Here is a 19284-nt window from a genome sequence, read left to right as displayed (position 1 = left end):
GGGGATATATGGGTTGGGGGTTATAGGGGTGACATTTGATAAGTCTATTCCCATGCAGGAGTAGTAGTTCCCATTACAATACAGTGAATGTAGGATGGGGGTGGAGCCTCTCACAGGGGGAGTGCCTACATGTTTATAGGGGATAGAGATGCAATTAACTATTTGGTGGATGTAATTAATGTTACCGGCTGTAATGTTCTTACTGCTTGTTACATTCCCCTATTGGGCTAATGCCCCACGTGGCGTAACCTTAGCGCAGCTGGGTACCTGGGCGCCATCTTCCCTGCAAGTCTTGGGGTCTCACTGCCGCCACGGACCCTTGTGCAAGCGCAGTTTAAGCAGATTTACTGCGACCCCCCAACTGCGCATCAAGGTCCGTGTCATCGGTGAGACCCCGAGACTTGCAGGGAAGCCTAAACAGTGTTTAAACTTAGGAACTATGCGATAAGGGAGAGGTGAGGGGGGGCTTTTATACTGTAGCTTGGGGGGTATATTTCTGCTTTAAATGGCGATTGTACTGTACAGTAATGAATTTACACTTAAAGGAACACTGTCATGGGAAAACCTGTTTGTTACAAACCCATCAGTAACTAGCGCTTCTCCATGGGGCTAGCCATATCCCTCATTTCCCAGGGTGCCCCAGCCATGTGACCTGTGCTCTGATAAACTTCAGTCTCACTTTAATGCAAGTTGGAGTGATATCCCCCCCCTCACCCCCAGCAGCCGATCAGCAGAACAATGGGAAGGGAGCAAGATAGCAGCTCCCAGTAGGTATCAGAATAGCACTCAATAGTAAGAAATCCAAGTCCGGCTTGGGACTCCTCCAGTTACATGGGAGTAGGAGAAACAATAGGTTAGCTGAAAGCAGTCTTAAAGGGGAGGTTCACCTTGAAGTTAACTATTAGTATAATGTAGACATTGATATTCTGAGACAATTTGCAATCGGTTTTCATTTTTTATTTGTTTTTTATCAGTTTTTTTTTACTTATTTAGCTTTTTGATTAGCAGCTCTCCTGTTTGGAATTTCAGCAGCTGTCTGGTTGCTAGGCTCTTATTTACCGTAGCAACCCGGCAATGGTGTGAATGAAAGACTGGAATATGAAAAGCAGAGGGTCTGAATAGATAGATAAGGAATAACAAGTAACAAGAATAATAAAACTGGAGCCTCACAGAGAAAAGGTTTTTTTGGCTGCCGGGTCGGCGACCCCCATGTGAAAGCTGGAGAGATTTAGATGACGAAGGCAAATAATTAAAAAACACAAGGGTTAATGCCATACAGGGAATGTTACTGGATACCAGTTGGATAACAATGGAGTTTTACACTGACTGTCAGTAACTTTCTGGCAATTAGGGTCCGATGACAATTGTTTCTTATCATTAGGGCTTTAATGGAGAGGGTAACGATTCCTCCTCGTTAGGCTTATTAGGGAGAGAGTAATGGTTGTTAATGCTATGATTAGGTTATTGCTTGGTTATTGTTATGGAGATGCCCAGTAATGAGTATTGCTAGGTGCTACAGGTTGCCTTGTTATCTATAAAGAGTTCTGTTGGGTTTAGCTCTGCAGAACTCAGAACTGTCTATTTCATAAGACACAGAAACAGGAAAGAGGTTGCCTGTCCCTCAGTTCCAACCTTTTAGCAGAGACTTTCCATTCTGAGCGCTGCTATTGGCTCATCATTTGCTCATCATTGGCTCATCATTGGCTGGTCATTGGCTTGTCATTGGCTTGTCATTGGCTCGTCATTGGCTCGCCATTGGCTCATCATTGGCTCACCATTGGCTCCTCATTGGCTCATCATTGGCTTGCCATTGGCTAGTCATTGACTCATGATTGGCTCATCACTGGCTCATCATAGGCTCGTCATTGACTCACCATTGGCTCGTCATTGGCTTGTCATTGGCTCGTCATTGACTCACCATTGGCTCATCATTGGCTTGTCATTGGCTTATCATGGACTCACCATTGGCTCATCATTGGCTTGTCATTGGCATATCATTGGATCGTCATTGGCTCATTATCGGCTCATTATTGGCTTGTCATTGGTTTGTTGTTAGCTCATGGTTGGCTTATCATTGGCTCATCATAATTAGCAGATTCTTGGGTACTAAACCTGTAGTAACCAAATGTCATTATTCCTCTCCAACCAATGGACTGGATCCAGATGCTTTTACAATCAGAACCAATCTGTGCTATTTGTGTGGGTTGATGTTACCCAGGAGGAGTATAAATTACCCTCCCCCATAATTCTATGTGATCGCCATTGGCTCTTCATTGGCTCGTCATTGGCTAATCATTGGCTCGTCATTAGCTTGCCATTGGCTCATCATTGGCTCCTCATTGGCTTGCCATTGTCTAGTCATTGGCTTGCCATTGTCTAGTCATTGGCTTGCCATTGTCTAGTCATTGGCTTGCCATTGTCTATTCATTGGCTCATCATTGGCTTGCCATTGGCTAGTCATTGACTCATGATTGGCTCATCACTGGCTCATCATAGGCTCATCATTGACTCACCATTGGCTCATCATTGGCTTGTCATTGACTCACCATTGGCTCATCATTGGCTTGTCATTGGCATTTCATTGGATCGTCATTGGCTCATTATCGGCTCATTATTGGCTTGTCATTGGTTTGTTGTTACCTCATGGTTGGCTTATCATTGGCTCATCATAATTAGCAGATTCTTGGGTACTAAACCTGTAGTAACCAAATGTCATTATTCCTCTCCAACCAATGGACTGGATCCAGATGCTTTTACAATCAGAACCAATCTGTGCTATTTGTGTGGGTTGATGTTACCCAGGAGGAGTATAAATTACCCTCCCCCATATTTCTATGTGATCGCCATTGGCTCATCATTGGCTCATTATTGGCTTGCCATTGGCTCATCATTGGTTCATCATTGGCTCGTTGTTGGCTCATCATTGGCTCTTCATTGACTCATCATTGGCTCATCATTGGCATATAATTGGATCGTCATTGGCTCATTATCATGATTATCATGAGCCGATAGGCTCATGGTTGGCTTATCATTGGCTCATCATAATTAGCAGATTCTTGGGTACTAAACCTGTAGTAGCCAAATGTCATTATTCCTCTCCAACCAATGGACTGGATCCAGAGGCTTTTACAATCAGAACCAATCTGTGCTATTTGTGTGGGTTGATGTTACCCAGGAGGAGTATAAATTACCCTCCCCCATAATTCGATGTGATCGCCATTGGCTCATCATTGGCTCATTATTGGCTCGACATTGGCTCATCATTGGCTCATCATTGGCTCATCATTAGCTCATCATTAGCTCTTCATTGACTCATCATTGGCTTGCCATTTGCTCATCATTGGCTCGCCATTGGCTCATCATTGGCTCATTAGTGGCTCATCATTGGCTCGCCATTGGCTCGTCATTGGCTCATCATTGGCTCATCATTGGCTAATCATTGGCTCACCACTGGCTCATCATTAGCTTGCCATTGGCTCATCATTGGCTTGCCATTGGCTCATCATTGGCTCCTCATTGGCTAGTCATTGACTCATCATTGGCTTGCCATTTGCTCATCATTGGGTCATCATTGGCTCATCATAGGCTCGTCATTGACTCACCATTGGCTCATCATTGACTTGTCATTGGCTCATTATTGGCTCATTATTGGCTTGTCATTGGTTTGTAATTATTAGCAGATTCTTGGGTACTAAACCTGTAGTAACCAAATGTCTGTGCTAATCTGTGCTATTTGTGTGGGTTGATGTTACCCAGGAGGAGTCAGTATAAATGACCCTCCCCCATAATTCTATGTGATCAGATCTTTGTGCCAATTAGTGATGATTGTGTCTGAATTCTCACCCATTGGAAGGACTGTGACCAACATTTAGCTCCTTGTGTTGGTGCATTAACCCCCTCAGTGCCAGTGAGTATTACAATGTATACACAGCTGTTCAGTGCCTTTAGCCCAATATTTACTGATAACCTGGTTCCAGCAAGATGCCCCCTACTATGTTAATTTTTAGCCTCAGCCTTATCTTGGGATTTGTATCTCTGTGTATTGGGGATCATGTGTGCAATGGGCCGCGTCCTGTAGTTACCCCAACCAGGGCAGCAATTACCCAGCTCTGCATTCCACATAAAGGGAGTTTGTTGGGCGGCTGAGGAGTAACCATTGGAGCGAAACAAACTCGTCTGATTTATTAGCCTCTCTATTGCTGATCAGTTCCTGTAGATTGGGGTCAATTGTGTAAGAACCGGAAAGAATGACTTTATCTTATAATATTATTCCCCCCCCCTCCTCCTCCTCCAATGAACCACATTCACTTCTGAGTTATTTAGGGAAAGGGACACAGACAATTGCTCAGGAACGTTGGGAGATATGAAATGGTATCTAAGGGCTATGAGCAGCGGTATCTGCCCCATTGCTGCCAGTAGCCCCCCTATAATGGGGAGTCAGGGTGCAGCGCTGAGTTATTCCTGGTCAGTGAGAGGGAAATGAAGGAATGGGCCGGTTCCGTATCTCTCTATCACAGGGGCCACAGGGGGTATCTAAGGGCTATGAGCAGCGGTATCTGCCCCATTGCTGCCAGTAGCCCCCCTATAATGGGGAGTCAGGGTGCAGCGCTGAGTTATTCCTGGTCAGTGAGGAGGGAAATGAAGGAATGGGCCGGTTCCGTATCTCTCTATCACAGGGGCCACAGGGGGTATCTAAGGGCTATGAGCAGCGGTATCTGCCCCATTGCTGCCAGTAGCCCCCCTATAATGGGGAGTCAGGGTGCAGCGCTGAGTTATTCCTGGTCAGTGAGAGGGAAATGAAGGAATGGGCCGGTTCCGTATCTCTCTATCACAGGGGCCACAGGGGGTATCTAAGGGCTATGAGCAGCGGTATCTGCCCCATTGCTGCCAGTAGCCCCCCTATAATGGGGAGTCAGGGTGCAGCGCTGAGTTATTCCTGGTCAGTGAGAGGGAAATGAAGGAACGGGCCGGTTCCGTATCTCTCTATCACAGGGGCCACAGGGGGTATCTAAGGGCTATGAGCAGCGGTATCTGCCCCATTGCTGCCAGTAGCCCCCCTATAATGGGAGTCAGGGTGCAGCGCTGAGTTATTCCTGGTCAGTGAGAGGGAAATGAAGGAACGGGCCGTTCCGTATCTCTCTATCACAGGGGCCACAGGGGGTATCTAAGGGCTATGAGCAGCGGTATCTGCCCCATTGCTGCCAGTAGCCCCCCCTATAATGGGGAGTCAGGGTGCAGCGCTGAGTTATTCTGGTCAGTGAGAGGGGAAATGAAGGAACGGGCCGGTTCCGTATCTCTCTATCACAGGGGCCACAGGGGGTATCTAAGGGCTATGAGCAGCGGTATCTGCCCCATTGCTGCCAGTAGCCCCCCTATAATGGGGAGTCAGGGTGCAGCGCTGAGTTATTCCTGGTCAGTGAGAGGGAAATGAAGGAACGGGCCGGTTCCGTATCTCTCTATCACAGGGGCCACAGGGGGTATCTAAGGGCTATGAGCAGCGGTATCTGCCCCATTGCTGCCAGTAGCCCCCCTATAATGGGGAGTCAGGGTGCAGCGCTGAGTTATTCCTGGTCAGTGAGAGGGAAATGAAGGAACGGGCCGGTTCCGTATCTCTCTATCACAGGGGCCACATTTACTGCTTGGTTTCCCTTTATTGCCCCCCCGGGGCCTTTCCCTTTATTAGTCTGTATTATTATCATATTTATCATGCGGAAATCACTCCGCGCCTAATAATTCCCTTCTACCAACGGGGTCAGTCCTGGTCAGGCCTAAAGGGCAACGGGGGGGCGGAGCCTCCCAGTCATCCGAAATATTTCCCTTCCGAATACTGTAAAGGGAAAGTATAACCTGCGCTTCATATTCTATGTATGAGAAAATACCCAGGGACAGGGCTATGTATTATTTACCTGTATTTAACCCTTTAGCTGCACATTTCTATTGTTCCTTTGTTGGTTCCTATGAGAGGGAGCTGCCATACTGCTTGTCGTGCCAAGGGAAAGTGTATGGACACATATTATATAATAACCCAAAGTATTTGCCCCCTTCAACCAATTCAGTCTCTATTCTCTGTACAAAACATATTTCCCTGTAAGACACAATGTGGAATTGATCTGAGACGCAGACTGTGAGGATTTCTAAGCAGAACTGAAATCCCTGAGAGCAAAGTGTGATGTAGAAACGACGGAACCGAGATATTTCTTTCACTGAGCTACAAATTCTAACAGACTTGCCCTTTAAAATTCCGCCAGGTTCTGATTTAATCGCTGTTTTTGCTCAATGCGTAAATGTCGTTTGTTGCCTTGGAATCATAATCAGTTTTATTAAGTCCAATTATTTCCCGGTTTCCCTGTAATAAACTGCTGCAGAAATGAAGGTGTTATTTACCCCATAAATCAGAGCCCCCCCCCCCCCCCCCCGTATGGAGCAACGTACGAGCCTTTGGGCTCCCTGCCCCGTCGGGGGGGAATTTCTTGAGAAATTTGGCACAAAAAAGGGATTTTATATCAGGATAAACCAGTAATTTATCAGCCGGGTTTCCTGAAATAAAATCCCTTTTTTGTGCCAAATTTCTCAAGAAATTCCCCCCGACGGGGCAGCGCCTGGCAATGAGCTGGGCATGAAGGGAACCGGAGGTACCAACCTACATAGGGAACCTCTGGTTTATTCCCGACCCGATCCCCCGGAACCGGCTCTGCCACAATAATCACCCTACTGCTGCCAGTAATAATAATGAGGAGAATAATGGGAATAATGGGAATAATGCCAGTCTGCTTTGTGCCAGGAACACGGAATGGATGGTACCGATTGGTTCTGTTCCCTGTAGGAACACAGAGACTCCTTATCAAACCCAAATACCCAGGGGCAGGGAATCAGCAGCAGAACCCGGGGAATTCTGTCCCAGCACCGAGATCCACTGACCCTCCCCAAGTTCTACTGCTTTAGTCCATAGTCGGCCCAATCGGCACCTGTAAACTCTTTCTCCCCCAGTCTGTTGTTCTCATTATTATTGGATTTATCCATTTCTATTCTGCCCTGAACGGAATTATATTTGTATTTGTATTGGATCATTTCATGATATTGTTTCCATTGTTGTTTTCGTTCTTAATTAATATATTTACATTCAGCTCAGTCTGTAGTTTATTCCTTATTTCTCCCCTATTCTGTGATCATTATTAGATTAATTGTTATTAATAAATATGTTTTATGGATTTATATTCAGCTTAATTTGTAGTTACAATTAGTTCTTGCCCTTTCTGTTGTTATTATTGTTATTATTAGCCATTGTAGTATTAGTAATAATAATAATATATTAGATTTATTTATATTCACCGAAAAATTCATTTTTACATATTCCCTTTATTATTATTATTATTATTATTATTAGCCGCTGTAGTATTAGTAACAATAATAATAATAAAAAAGGGAATATGTAAAAATGAATTAACTTCAGTTTGGGCTGAATATAAATAAATCTAATACATTTCTATTATTATTATTATTAGCCGCTGTAGTATTAGTAATAATAATAATAATAACAATAATAATAATAATAATAATAATAATAATAATGTATTAAATTTGTTTATATTCAGCCCAACCTGAAGTTAATTCATTTTTACATATTCCCTTTATTATTATTATTATTATTATTATTATTATTATTATTATTATTATTATTATTATTATTATTATTATTATTTTATGGATTTATATTTATTATAGTTTAATCTGTCGTTATTTATTAAATCTTCCCTCATTCTGTAATTACTATTGTTATTATTATAATTATTATTATTTATATTCAGCACTGTCTGGGTTTATTTATTAGTTTATTATTATTATTAAGGTAAATAACTAATACCCCCCCCCGTTTATTGACCCCCTCCCCTTATTATTTATGTTTTGGGTTATTACCGCTCAGTATTTACCCCATTCAGTTTGTATTTATTGCTGTTTAGTCCCAATCTGATGTTACTGGTTCCTATTTACCCCCAGGCTAGGGCTTAATTATTCACTGATACCCCCCCCGCCCCCCCCAAGGTGCTGCAATTCTATCGGGTGAAACCAATAATTTTCAGGGGAAGTTCAGAAGTTTTTCAGAGCAAACAAATAAAATCACCTCTTTCCATTAATTTCATGTTTATTGGTTTATTTCTGTTACAATTAATTTGGGGGGGGGGTTACATTTTTCCTTCCTTGTATCCCAGTGGGACTGCCCCCCAGGGCAGAGGAATGCTTAGATTGGGTTAATTTCATGATTTAATTCAGGGAAGGGCTCAGTCATTAAATCATTTATTTATTTATACAGAACCACCCCCCTCCCCCCCCCCAGACCTTCAGTTATGGAAGAATTCTCCAGATTGTCCCTTTGTGGCAGCCCCTGATAGTGAGAGGGTTAATGGGGGGGTGGATCCTATGATGATGGGAAGACAATTGGCCTTTTTTCCCCCCCTCTGTTTGTTTTCTCCCCCCCACCTGCCCCACCTGACTTGCAGTGTTTACTCCCAAACAAAAGCAGCTATCTCTTTAATTAAGAAAGGGGGGCGTGTCCAGGTGAGGCCCCTCCCAGTGATTGAGGCAAGTGCTAATTACACATGTATATGAGGGTTATATTTAGGAGCCGGAGATGTTTGCTGGCTGAATCCCTGGGGACAGAGGGACAAGGTGCCACTCTCGGGGCAGAGACTTGGGGGCAAGTAGAGGAATTTACAGGAGTTGGGGAATTTATTGGAAGGAATTGATCTCCTTTATTTCCCACCCCCTTGTATTACTATTGAGTCCTGGGCCCCCCCTGCTTGTGTCCCTGCCAGTCCTGATCCAGCCCGGGGTGCTAATAGTATCAGTGAGTATATTGGGGGAATATAGAGCCCCTTGTACTAAGGTGCCAATACCTTGTGCTGTGTGTGAGGGATAGCTTCCCCTTTAACCTGGGCAATGGGGCTGTTTTACTGCCATAAGAACAGCAGTGTCACCAGTAATGTGTGGAAAGGGTTAAAGAGCCAGATCTGCAGTCGGGACCCTCAGGGTTTGGAGCTGGACGAGATCCACATGTTACAGCAGAGACGGTGAGTGACTCTGGGAATGGGATCCACCAATGGGGAGAAAGGAACAAGTGTGTGTGTGTCTGTGTGTGTGTGTCTGTATATATATATATCTGTGTGTGTGTGTGTGTATATATATATATATGTGTGTGTGTGTGTGTGTATATGTGTGTGTGTATATATGTGTGTGTGTATATATATGTATATAGGGTGTGTGTGTGTGTGTGTGTGGTGTGTATATATATATATATATGTGTGTGTGTGTGTGTATATGTGTGTGTGTGTATATATGTGTGTGTGATAATATATATATATATGTGTGTGTGTGTGTGTGTATATATATATATATATTTGTGTGTGTGTGTGTGTATATATATATATATGTGTGTGTGTGTGTGTATATGTGTGTGTGTGTATATATGTGTGTGTGTGTATATATATGTATATAGGTGTGTGTGTGTGTGTGTGTGTGGTTATATATATGTTGGTGTGTGTATATATGTGTATATAGGTGTGTGTATGTGTATGTGTGTGTGTATATATATGTGTGTGTGTGTGTGTATATGTGTATATAGGTGTGTATATGTGTGTGTGTGTATATGTGTATATAGGTGTGTGTGTGTGTGTGTATATATGTGTGTGTGTATATGTGTGTGTGTCTGTGTATATATGTATTTGTGTGTGTGTGTTTCTATGTGTGTGTGTATGTGTGCGTGTCTGTGTATATATGTTTGTTGTGTGTGTGTGTTTCCATTGTGTGTGTGTGTATAGGTGTGTGTGTGTTTCTATGTGTGTGTGTATGTGTTTCAATATGTGTGTGTGTGTGTATTTCTATGTGTGTGTCTGTGTTTCTATTGGTGTGTGTTTCCATTTGTGTGTGTGTGGTTATAGGTGTGTGTGTGTGTTTCAATATGTGTGTGTGTGTGTGTTTCAATATGTGTGTGTGTGTGTGTGCGTGTATTTCTATGTGTGTGTCTGTTTTTCTATGTGTGTGTGTGTATATAATGGTGTGTGTGTGTTTCTATGTGTGTGTGTTTCCATTGTGTGTGTGTGTATAGGTGTGTGTGTGTGTTTCTATGTGTGTGTGTATGTGTTTCAATATGTGTGTGTGTGTGTCTACAGTATAAAGAATGCTATTAACTGGGTATGGTGAAAATACGGGATATTAGCTGGATATACAGTATAGGGTGCTATTAACTGGGTACGGTGAAAATATGGGATATTAGCTGGATATACAGTATAGGGTGCTATTAACTGGGTACGGTGAAAATACGGGATATTAGCTGGATATACAGTATAGGGTGCTATTAACTGGGTACGGTGAAAATACGGGATATTAGCTGGATATACAGTATAGGGTGCTATTAACTGGGTACGGTGAAAATATGGGATATTAGCTGGATATACAGTATAGGGTGCTATTAACTGGGTATAGTGAAAAATATGGTATTTTAGCTGGATATACAGTATAGGGTGCTATTAACTGGGTACGGTGTTTTGAAATACGGGATATTAGCTGGATATACAGTATAGGGTGCTATTAACTGGGTACGGTGAAAATATGGGATATTAGCTGGATATACAGTATAGGGTGCTATTAACTGGGTATAGTGAAAATATGGTATTTGCTGGATATACAGTATAGGGTGCTATTAACTGGGTACGGTGAAAATACGGGATATTAGCTGGATATACAGTATAGGGTGCTATTAACTGGGTACGGTTGAAAAATGGGATATTAGCTGGATATACAGTATAGGGTGCTATTAACTGGGTATGGTGAAAATACTGGATATTAGCTGGATATACAGTATAGGGTGCTATTAACTGGGTACGGTGAAAATATGGGATATTAGCTGGATATACAGTATAGGGTGCTATTAACTGGGTATAGTGAAAATAGGGGGATATTAGCTGGATATACAGTATAGGGTGCTATTAACTGGGTATATGAAAATATGGGATATTAGCTGGATATACAGTATAGGGTGCTATTAACTGGGTACGGTGAAAATATGGTATTTTAAGCTGGATATACAGTATAGGGTGCTATTAACTGGGTACGGTGAAAATATGGATATTAGCTGGATATACAGTATAGGGTGCTATTAACTGGGTATAGTGAAAATATGGTATTTTAGCTGGATATACAGTATAGGGTGCTATTAACTGGGTACGGTGAAAATACGGGGATTTAGCTGGATATACAGTATAGGGTGCTATTAACTGGGTATAGTGAAATAGGGATATTAGCTGGATATACAGTATAGGGTGCTATTAACTGGGTATGGTGAAAATACTGGATATTAGCTGGATATACAGTATAGGGTGCTATTAACTGGGTACGGTGAAAATATGGTATTTTAGCTGGATATACAGTATAGGGTGCTATTAACTGGGTACGGTGAAAATATGGGATATTAGCTGGATATACAGTATAGGGTGCTATTAACTGGGTACGGTGAAAATACGGGATATTAGCTGGATATACAGTATAGGGTGCTATTAACTGGGTATAGTGAAAATATGGTATTTAGCTGGATATACAGTATAGGGTGCTATTAACTGGGTATAGTGAAAATATGGGATATTAGCTGGATATACAGTATAGGGTGCTATTAACTGGGTACGGTGAAAATATGGGATATTAGCTGGATATACAGTATAGGGTGCTATTAACTGGGTACGGTGAAAATATGGTATTTTAGCTGGATATACAGTATAGGGTGCTATTAACTGGGTATAGTGAAAATATGGGATATTAGCTGGATATACAGTATAGGGTGCTATTAACTGGGTACGGTGAAAATACGGGATATTAGCTGGATATACAGTATAGGGTGCTATTAACTGGGTATGGTGAAAATACTGGATATTAGCTGGATATACAGTATAGGGTGCTATTAACTGGGTACGGTGAAAATATGGGATATTAGCTGGATATACAGTATAGGGTGCCTATTAACTGGGTACGGTGAAAATATGGGATATTAGCTGGATATACAGTATAGGGTGCTATTAACTGGTATGGTGAAAATACTGGATATTAGCTGGATATACAGTATAGGGTGCTATTAAATGGGTTATAGTGAAAATATGGGATATTAGCTGGATATACAGTATAGGGTGCTATTAACTGGGTATAGTGAAAATATGGGATATTAGCTGGATATACAGTATAGGGTGCTATTAACTGGGTACGGTGAAAATATGGTATTTTAGCTGGATATACAGTATAGGGTGCTATTAACTGGGTACGGTGAAAATATGGGATATTAGCTGGATATACAGTATAGGGTGCTATTAACTGGGTATAGTGAAAATATGGTATTTTAGCTGGATATACAGTATAGGGTGCTATTAACTGGGTACAGTGAAAATATGGGATATTAGCTGGATATACAGTATAGGGTGCTATTAACTGGGTATAGTGAAAATATGGTATTTTAGCTGGATATACAGTATAGGGTGCTATTAACTGGGTACGGTGAAAATACGGGATATTAGCTGGATATACAGTATAGGGTGCTATTAACTGGGTATAGTGAAAATATGGGATATTAGCTGGATATACAGTATAGGGTGCTATTAACTGGGTATGGTGAAAATACTGGATATTAGCTGGATATACAGTATAGGGTGCTATTAACTGGGTACGGTGAAAATATGGTATTTTAGCTGGATATACAGTATAGGGTGCTATTAACTGGGTACGGTGAAAATATGGGATATTAGCTGGATATACAGTATAGGGTGCTATTAACTGGGTACGGTGAAAATACGGGATATTAGCTGGATATACAGTATAGGGTGCTATTAACTGGGTATAGTGAAAATATGGTATTTTAGCTGGATATACAGTATAGGGTGCTATTAACTGGGTATAGTGAAAATATGGGATATTAGCTGGATATACAGTATAGGGTGCTATTAACTGGGTACGGTGAAAATATGGGATATTAGCTGGATATACAGTATAGGGTGCTATTAACTGGGTACGGTGAAAATATGGTATTTTAGCTGGATATACAGTATAGGGTGCTATTAACTGGGTATAGTGAAAATATGGGATATTAGCTGGATATACAGTATAGGGTGCTATTAACTGGGTACGGTGAAAATACGGGATATTAGCTGGATATACAGTATAGGGTGCTATTAACTGGGTACGGTGAAAATACTGGATATTAGCTGGATATACAGTATAGGGTGCTATTAACTGGGTACGGTGAAAATATGGTATATTAGCTGGATATACAGTATAGGGTGCTATTAACTGGGTACGGTGAAAATATGGGATATTAGCTGGATATACAGTATAGGGTGCTATTAACTGGGTACGGTGAAAATACGGGATATTAGCTGGATATACAGTATAGGGTGCTATTAACTGGGTACGGTGAAAATACGGGATATTAGCTGGATATACAGTATAGGGTGCTATTAACTGGGTATAGTGAAAATATGGGATATTAGCTGGATATACAGTATAGGGTGCTATTAACTGGGTATGGTGAAAATACTGGATATTAGCTGGATATACAGTATAGGGTGCTATTAACTGGGTACGGTGAAAATATGGTATTTTAGCTGGATATACAGTATAGGGTGCTATTAACTGGGTACGGTGAAAATATGGGATATTAGCTGGATATTACAGTATAGGGTGCTATTAACTGGGTACGGTGAAAATACGGGATTAGCTGGATATACAGTATAGGGTGCTATTAACTGGGTACGGTGAAAATACGGGATATTAGCTGGATATACAGTATAGGGTGCTATTAACTGGGTATAGTGAAAATATGGTATTTTAGCTGGATATACAGTATAGGGTGCTATTAACTGGGTATGGTGAAAATACTGGATATTAGCTGGATATACAGTATAGGGTGCTATTAACTGGGTACGGTGAAAATATGGTATTTTAGCTGGATATACAGTATAGGGTGCTATTAACTGGGTACGGTGAAAATACGGGATATTAGCTGGATATACAGTATAGGGTGCTATTAACTGGGTACGGTGAAAATATGGTATTTTAGCTGGATATACAGTATAGGGTGCTATTAACTGGGTATAGTGAAAAATGGTATTTTAGCTGGATATACAGTATAGGCTATTAACTGGGTTATATGTGAAAATATGGTATTTTAGCTGGATATACAGTATAGGGTGCTATTAACTGGGTACGGTGAAAATATGGGATATTAGCTGGATATACAGTATAGGGTGCTATTAACTGGGTACGGTGAAAATATGGGATATTAGCTGGATATACAGTATAGGGTGCTATTAACTGGGTACGGTGAAAATATGGGATATTAGCTGGATATACAGTATAGGGTGCTATTTACTGGGTACGGTGAAAATACTGGATATTAGCTGGATATACAGAATAGGGTGCTATTAACTGGGATTAGTGAAAATATGGGATATTAGCTGGATATACAGTATAGGGTGCTATTAACTGGGTATAGTGAAAATATGGTATTTTAGCTGGATATACAGTATAGGGTGCTATTAACTGGGTATAGTGAAAATATGGGATATTAGCTGGATTTACAGTAATAGGTGCTATTTACTGGGTATAGTGAAAATAGGATATTAGCTGGATATATACAGTATAGGGTGCTATTTACTGGGTACGGTGAAAATATGGGATATTAGCTGGATATACAGTATAGGGTGCTATTAACTGGGTACGGTGAAAATACGGGATATTAGCTGGATATACAGTATAGGGTGCTATTAACTGGGTATAGTGAAAATATGGTATTTTAGCTGGATATACAGTATAGGTGCTATTACTGGGTATAGTTGAAATATCGGTATTTTAGCTGGATATACAGTATAGGGTGCTATTAACTGGGTACGGTGAAATATGGGATATTAGCTGGATATACAGTATAGGGTGCTATTAACTGGGTACGGTGAAAATACGGGATATTAGCTGGATATACAGTATAGGGTGCTATTAACTGGTATAGTGAAAATATGGGATATTAGCTGGATATACAGTATAGGGTGCTATTAACTGGGTATAGTGAAAAAATATGGTATTTTTAGCTGGATATACAGTATAGGGTGCTATTAACTGGTATGGTGAAAATACTGGATATTAGCTGGATATACAGTATAGGTGTATTTAACTGGGTACGGTGAAATATGGTATTTTAGCTGGATATACAGTATAGGGTGCTATTAACTGGGTTACGGTGAAAATATGGGATATTAGCTGGATATACAGTATAGGGTGCTATTAACTGGGTACGGTGGAAAATATGGTATTTTAGCTGGATATACAGTATAGGGTGCTATTAACTGGGTACGGTGAAAATATGGGATATTAGCTGGATATACAGTATAGGGTGCTATTAACTGGGTACGGTGAAAATATGGGATATTAGCTGGATATACAGTATAGGGTGCTATTAACTGGGTACGGTGAAAATATGGGATATTAGCTGGATATACAGTATAGGGTGCTATTAACTGGGTACGGTGAAAATACGGGATATTAGCTGGATATACAGTATAGGGTGCTATTAACTGGGTACGGGTGAAAATACGGGATATTAGCTGGATATACAGTATAGGGTGCTATTAACTGGGTACGGTGAAAATACTGGATATTAGCTGGATATACAGTATAGGGTGCTATTAACTGGGTATAGTGAAAATATGGTATTTAGCTGGATATACAGTATAGGGTGCTATTAACTGGGTATGGTGAAAATACTGGATATTAGCTGGATATACAGTATAGGGTGCTATTAACTGGGTACGGTGAAAATATGGTATTTTAGCTGGATATACAGTATAGGGTGCTATTAACTGGGTACGGTGAAAATATGGGATATTAGCTGGATATACAGTATAGGGTGCTATTAACTGGGTACGGTGAAAATACGGGATATTAGCTGGATATACAGTATAGGGTGCTATTAACTGGGTACGGTGAAAATCGGGATATTGCTGGATATACAGTATAGGGTGCTATTAACTGGGTATAGTGAAAATACGGGATATTAGCTGGATATACAGTATAGGGTGCTATTAACTGGGTACGGTGAAAATATGGGATATTAGCTGGATATACAGTATAGGGTGCTATTAACTGGGTATAGTGAAAATATGGTATTTTAGCTGGATATACAGTATAGGGTGCTATTAACTGGGTACGGTGAAAATATGGGATATTAGCTGGATATACAGTATAGGGTGCTATTTACTGGGTACGGTGAAAATACGGGGATATTAGCTGGATATACAGTATAGGGTGCTATTAACTGGGTACGGTGAAAATATGGGATATTAGCTGGATATACAGTATAGCGGTGCTATTAACTGGGTACCGGTTGAAAATATGGGATATTAGCTGGATATACAGTATAGGGTGCTATTAACTGGGTATAGTGAAAATATGGTATTTTGCTGGATATACAGTATAGGGTGCTATTTACTGGGTATAGTGAAAATGGGATATTAGCTGGATATACAGTATAGGGTGCTATTAACTGGGTACGGTTGAAAATATGGGATATTAGCTGGATATACAGTATAGGGTGCTATTAACTGGGTACGGTGAAAATATGGGATATTAGCTGGATATACAGTATAGGGTGCTATTAACTGGGTATAGTGAAAATATGGTATTTTAGCTGGATATACAGTATAGGGTGCTATTTACTGGGTATAGTGAAAATATGGGATATTAGCTGGATATACAGTATAGGGTGCTATTAACTGGGTATAGTGAAAATATGGGATATTAGCTGGATATACAGTATAGGGTGCTTTTAACTGGGTATAGTGAAAATTATGGATATTAGCTGGATATACAGTATAGGGTGCTATTTACTGGGTACGGTGAAAATACGGATATTAGCTGGATATACAGTATAGGGTGCTATTAACTGGGGTACGGTGAAAAATACGGGATATTAGCTCTATATACAGTATAGGGTGCTATTAACTGGGTACGGTGAAAATACGGGATATTAGCTGGATATACAGTATAGGGTGCTATTAACTGGGTACGATTAAAATATGGGATATTAGCTGGATATACAGTATAGGGTGCTATTAACTGGGTACGGTTAAAATATGGGATATTAGCTCTATATACAGTATAGGGTGCTATTAACTGGGTACGGTGAAAATACGGATATTAGCTGGATATACAGTATAGGGTGCTATTAATGGGTACGGTGAAAATACGGGATATTAGCTGGATATACAGTATAGGGTGCTATTAACTGGGTACGGTGAAAATACGGGTATTAGCTGGATATACAGTATAGGGTGCTATTAACTGGGTATGGTGAAAATACGGGATATTAGCTGGATATACAGTATAGGGTGCTATTAACTGGGTACGGTGATAATATGGGATATTAGCTGGATATACAGTATAGGGTGCTATTAACTGGGTATGGTGAAAATATGGGATATTAGCTGGATATACAGTATAGGGTGCTATTAACTGGGTACGGTGAAAATATGGGATATTAGCTGGATATACAGTATAGGGTGCTATTAACTGGGTACAGTGAAAATATGGGATATTAGCTGGATATACAGTATAGGGTGCTATTAACTGGGTACGGTGAAAATACGGGATATTAGCTGGATATACAGTATAGGGTGCTATTAACTGGGTACGGTGAAAAGACTTTGCCCCAACTTTATAGACTTGGCCCCTACCCTACAGGCTTGGCCCCTACCCTACAGACTGGGCCCCTGCCCTACAGACTGGGCCCCTGCCCTACAGACTTGGCCCCTCCCCTACAGACTGGGCCCCTGCCCTACAGACTGGGCCCATACCCTAGAGACTTGGCCCCTCCCCTACAGACTTGGCCCCTCCCCTACAGACTTGGCCCCTGCCCTACAGACTTGGCCCCTGCCCTACAGACTTGGCCCCTGCCCTACAGACTTGGCCCCTCCCCTAGAGACTTGGCCCTTTCCCTACAGACTTGGCCCTCCCCTACAGACTTGGCCCCTTCCCTACAGACTTGGCCCCCCCCTACAGACTTGGCCCCTGCCCTACAGACTTGGCCCCTGCCCTACAGACTTGGCCCCTCCCCTACAGACTTGGCCCTTTCCCTACAGACTTGGCCCTTTCCCTACAGACTTGGCCCCTCCCCTACAGACTTGGCCCCTCCCCTACAGACTTGGCCCCTACCCTACAGACTTGGCCCCTCCCCTACAGACTGGGCCCCTGCCCTACAGAGTGGGTCCCTACCCTACAGACTTGGCCCCTACCCTACAGACTTGGCCCCTACTCTACAGACTTGGCCCCTCCCCTATAGACTTGGCCCCTCCCCTATAGACTTGGCCCCTCCCCTATAGACTTGGCCCCTCCCCTATAGACTAGGCCCATACACAGTACAGACTGAGAGGTTTTAGTTCTATGAAGGCACCTAAAGGAGACCCCCCCAAGCTCCCTGGGGCCTTCAGGTGCCTATAAAGAACATACGGTCCTGGCTGAATACAAAAATGTTATATTGAATGTACCCCTCCTACCTACCCCTGTGTGCTACCCCTATATATATATATCTGCCTTACTCCTGCTCTATACTATCCCTGATATGTTTCCTATTAAATCTAATGTATATGAGCCCTGTTTGTCCCATAGGATCCAGGAGAGCCCAGTACTCCGAGCTGCCAAGGAGAATGACGTGAGAGCCCTTAGGAAGCTCCAGGGCTGCCCCTCCACTGATCTCTATGCCAGAGGTACGGGCCGTATACAATAAACACAATTAGAAAGGAACAATAATAGCACAAAATGGAGTGTATCAAAGGAATTAATATTTTATGTATATAAGTATTTTCAAGCTGCGCTTAGCAACAGGCTTACAACCCACCCTATCCTACCCAGCTAATGGCAATTACATCAGTGTTCTTTACTTTGATTGGTCCTCAGCTTTGTTTCTTGTGCCCCCAGGTGGCGTGGGGGAGACGGCGCTCCATGTGGCGGCGCTATACGATAATATGGAGGCTGCGCAACTCCTCATCAACGAAGCTCCCGGCCTTGTGAATCTGCCCTGCACCTCGGCATTGTATGAAGGTCGGCAACTCCCTGACTCTTACCCAGTTTGTATCCAGGCAGGAATGGGACTCACTGGGGCAGGGGCTGATGGGAATGTGATAGGGACCTTAGATTGTAAGCTCACTGGGGCAGGGACTGATGGGAATGTGATAGGGGCCTTAGAGTGTAAGCTCACTGGGGCAGGGACTG

At 41.9% G+C, this 19284-nt stretch overlaps 1 protein-coding gene across 1 annotated transcript in view; it reads left to right on the top strand.

Moving 5' to 3' along the window:
* Positions 1–8661: 8661 nt before the first annotated feature.
* The window catches only part of LOC116412277 (transient receptor potential cation channel subfamily V member 6-like), a 31943-nt gene continuing 21320 nt past the window's right edge, over positions 8662–19284 (top strand). The window contains exons 1-3 of the mRNA XM_031906219.1: positions 8662–9065; positions 18682–18779; positions 18991–19113. Of these exons, the coding sequence (XP_031762079.1) occupies positions 8935–9065; positions 18682–18779; positions 18991–19113 (352 nt within the window). The 5' untranslated portion in view covers positions 8662–8934. The remainder of the gene's footprint in view (positions 9066–18681; positions 18780–18990; positions 19114–19284) is intronic.

Source organism: Xenopus tropicalis, chromosome 7 (genome assembly GCF_000004195.4).
Source record: "Xenopus tropicalis strain Nigerian chromosome 7, UCB_Xtro_10.0, whole genome shotgun sequence".
Lineage (NCBI taxonomy): Eukaryota > Metazoa > Chordata > Amphibia > Anura > Pipidae > Xenopus > Xenopus tropicalis.
The sequence above is the reverse complement of the archived record's forward strand: the minus strand, read 5'-3'. Positions and strand labels throughout refer to the sequence as shown.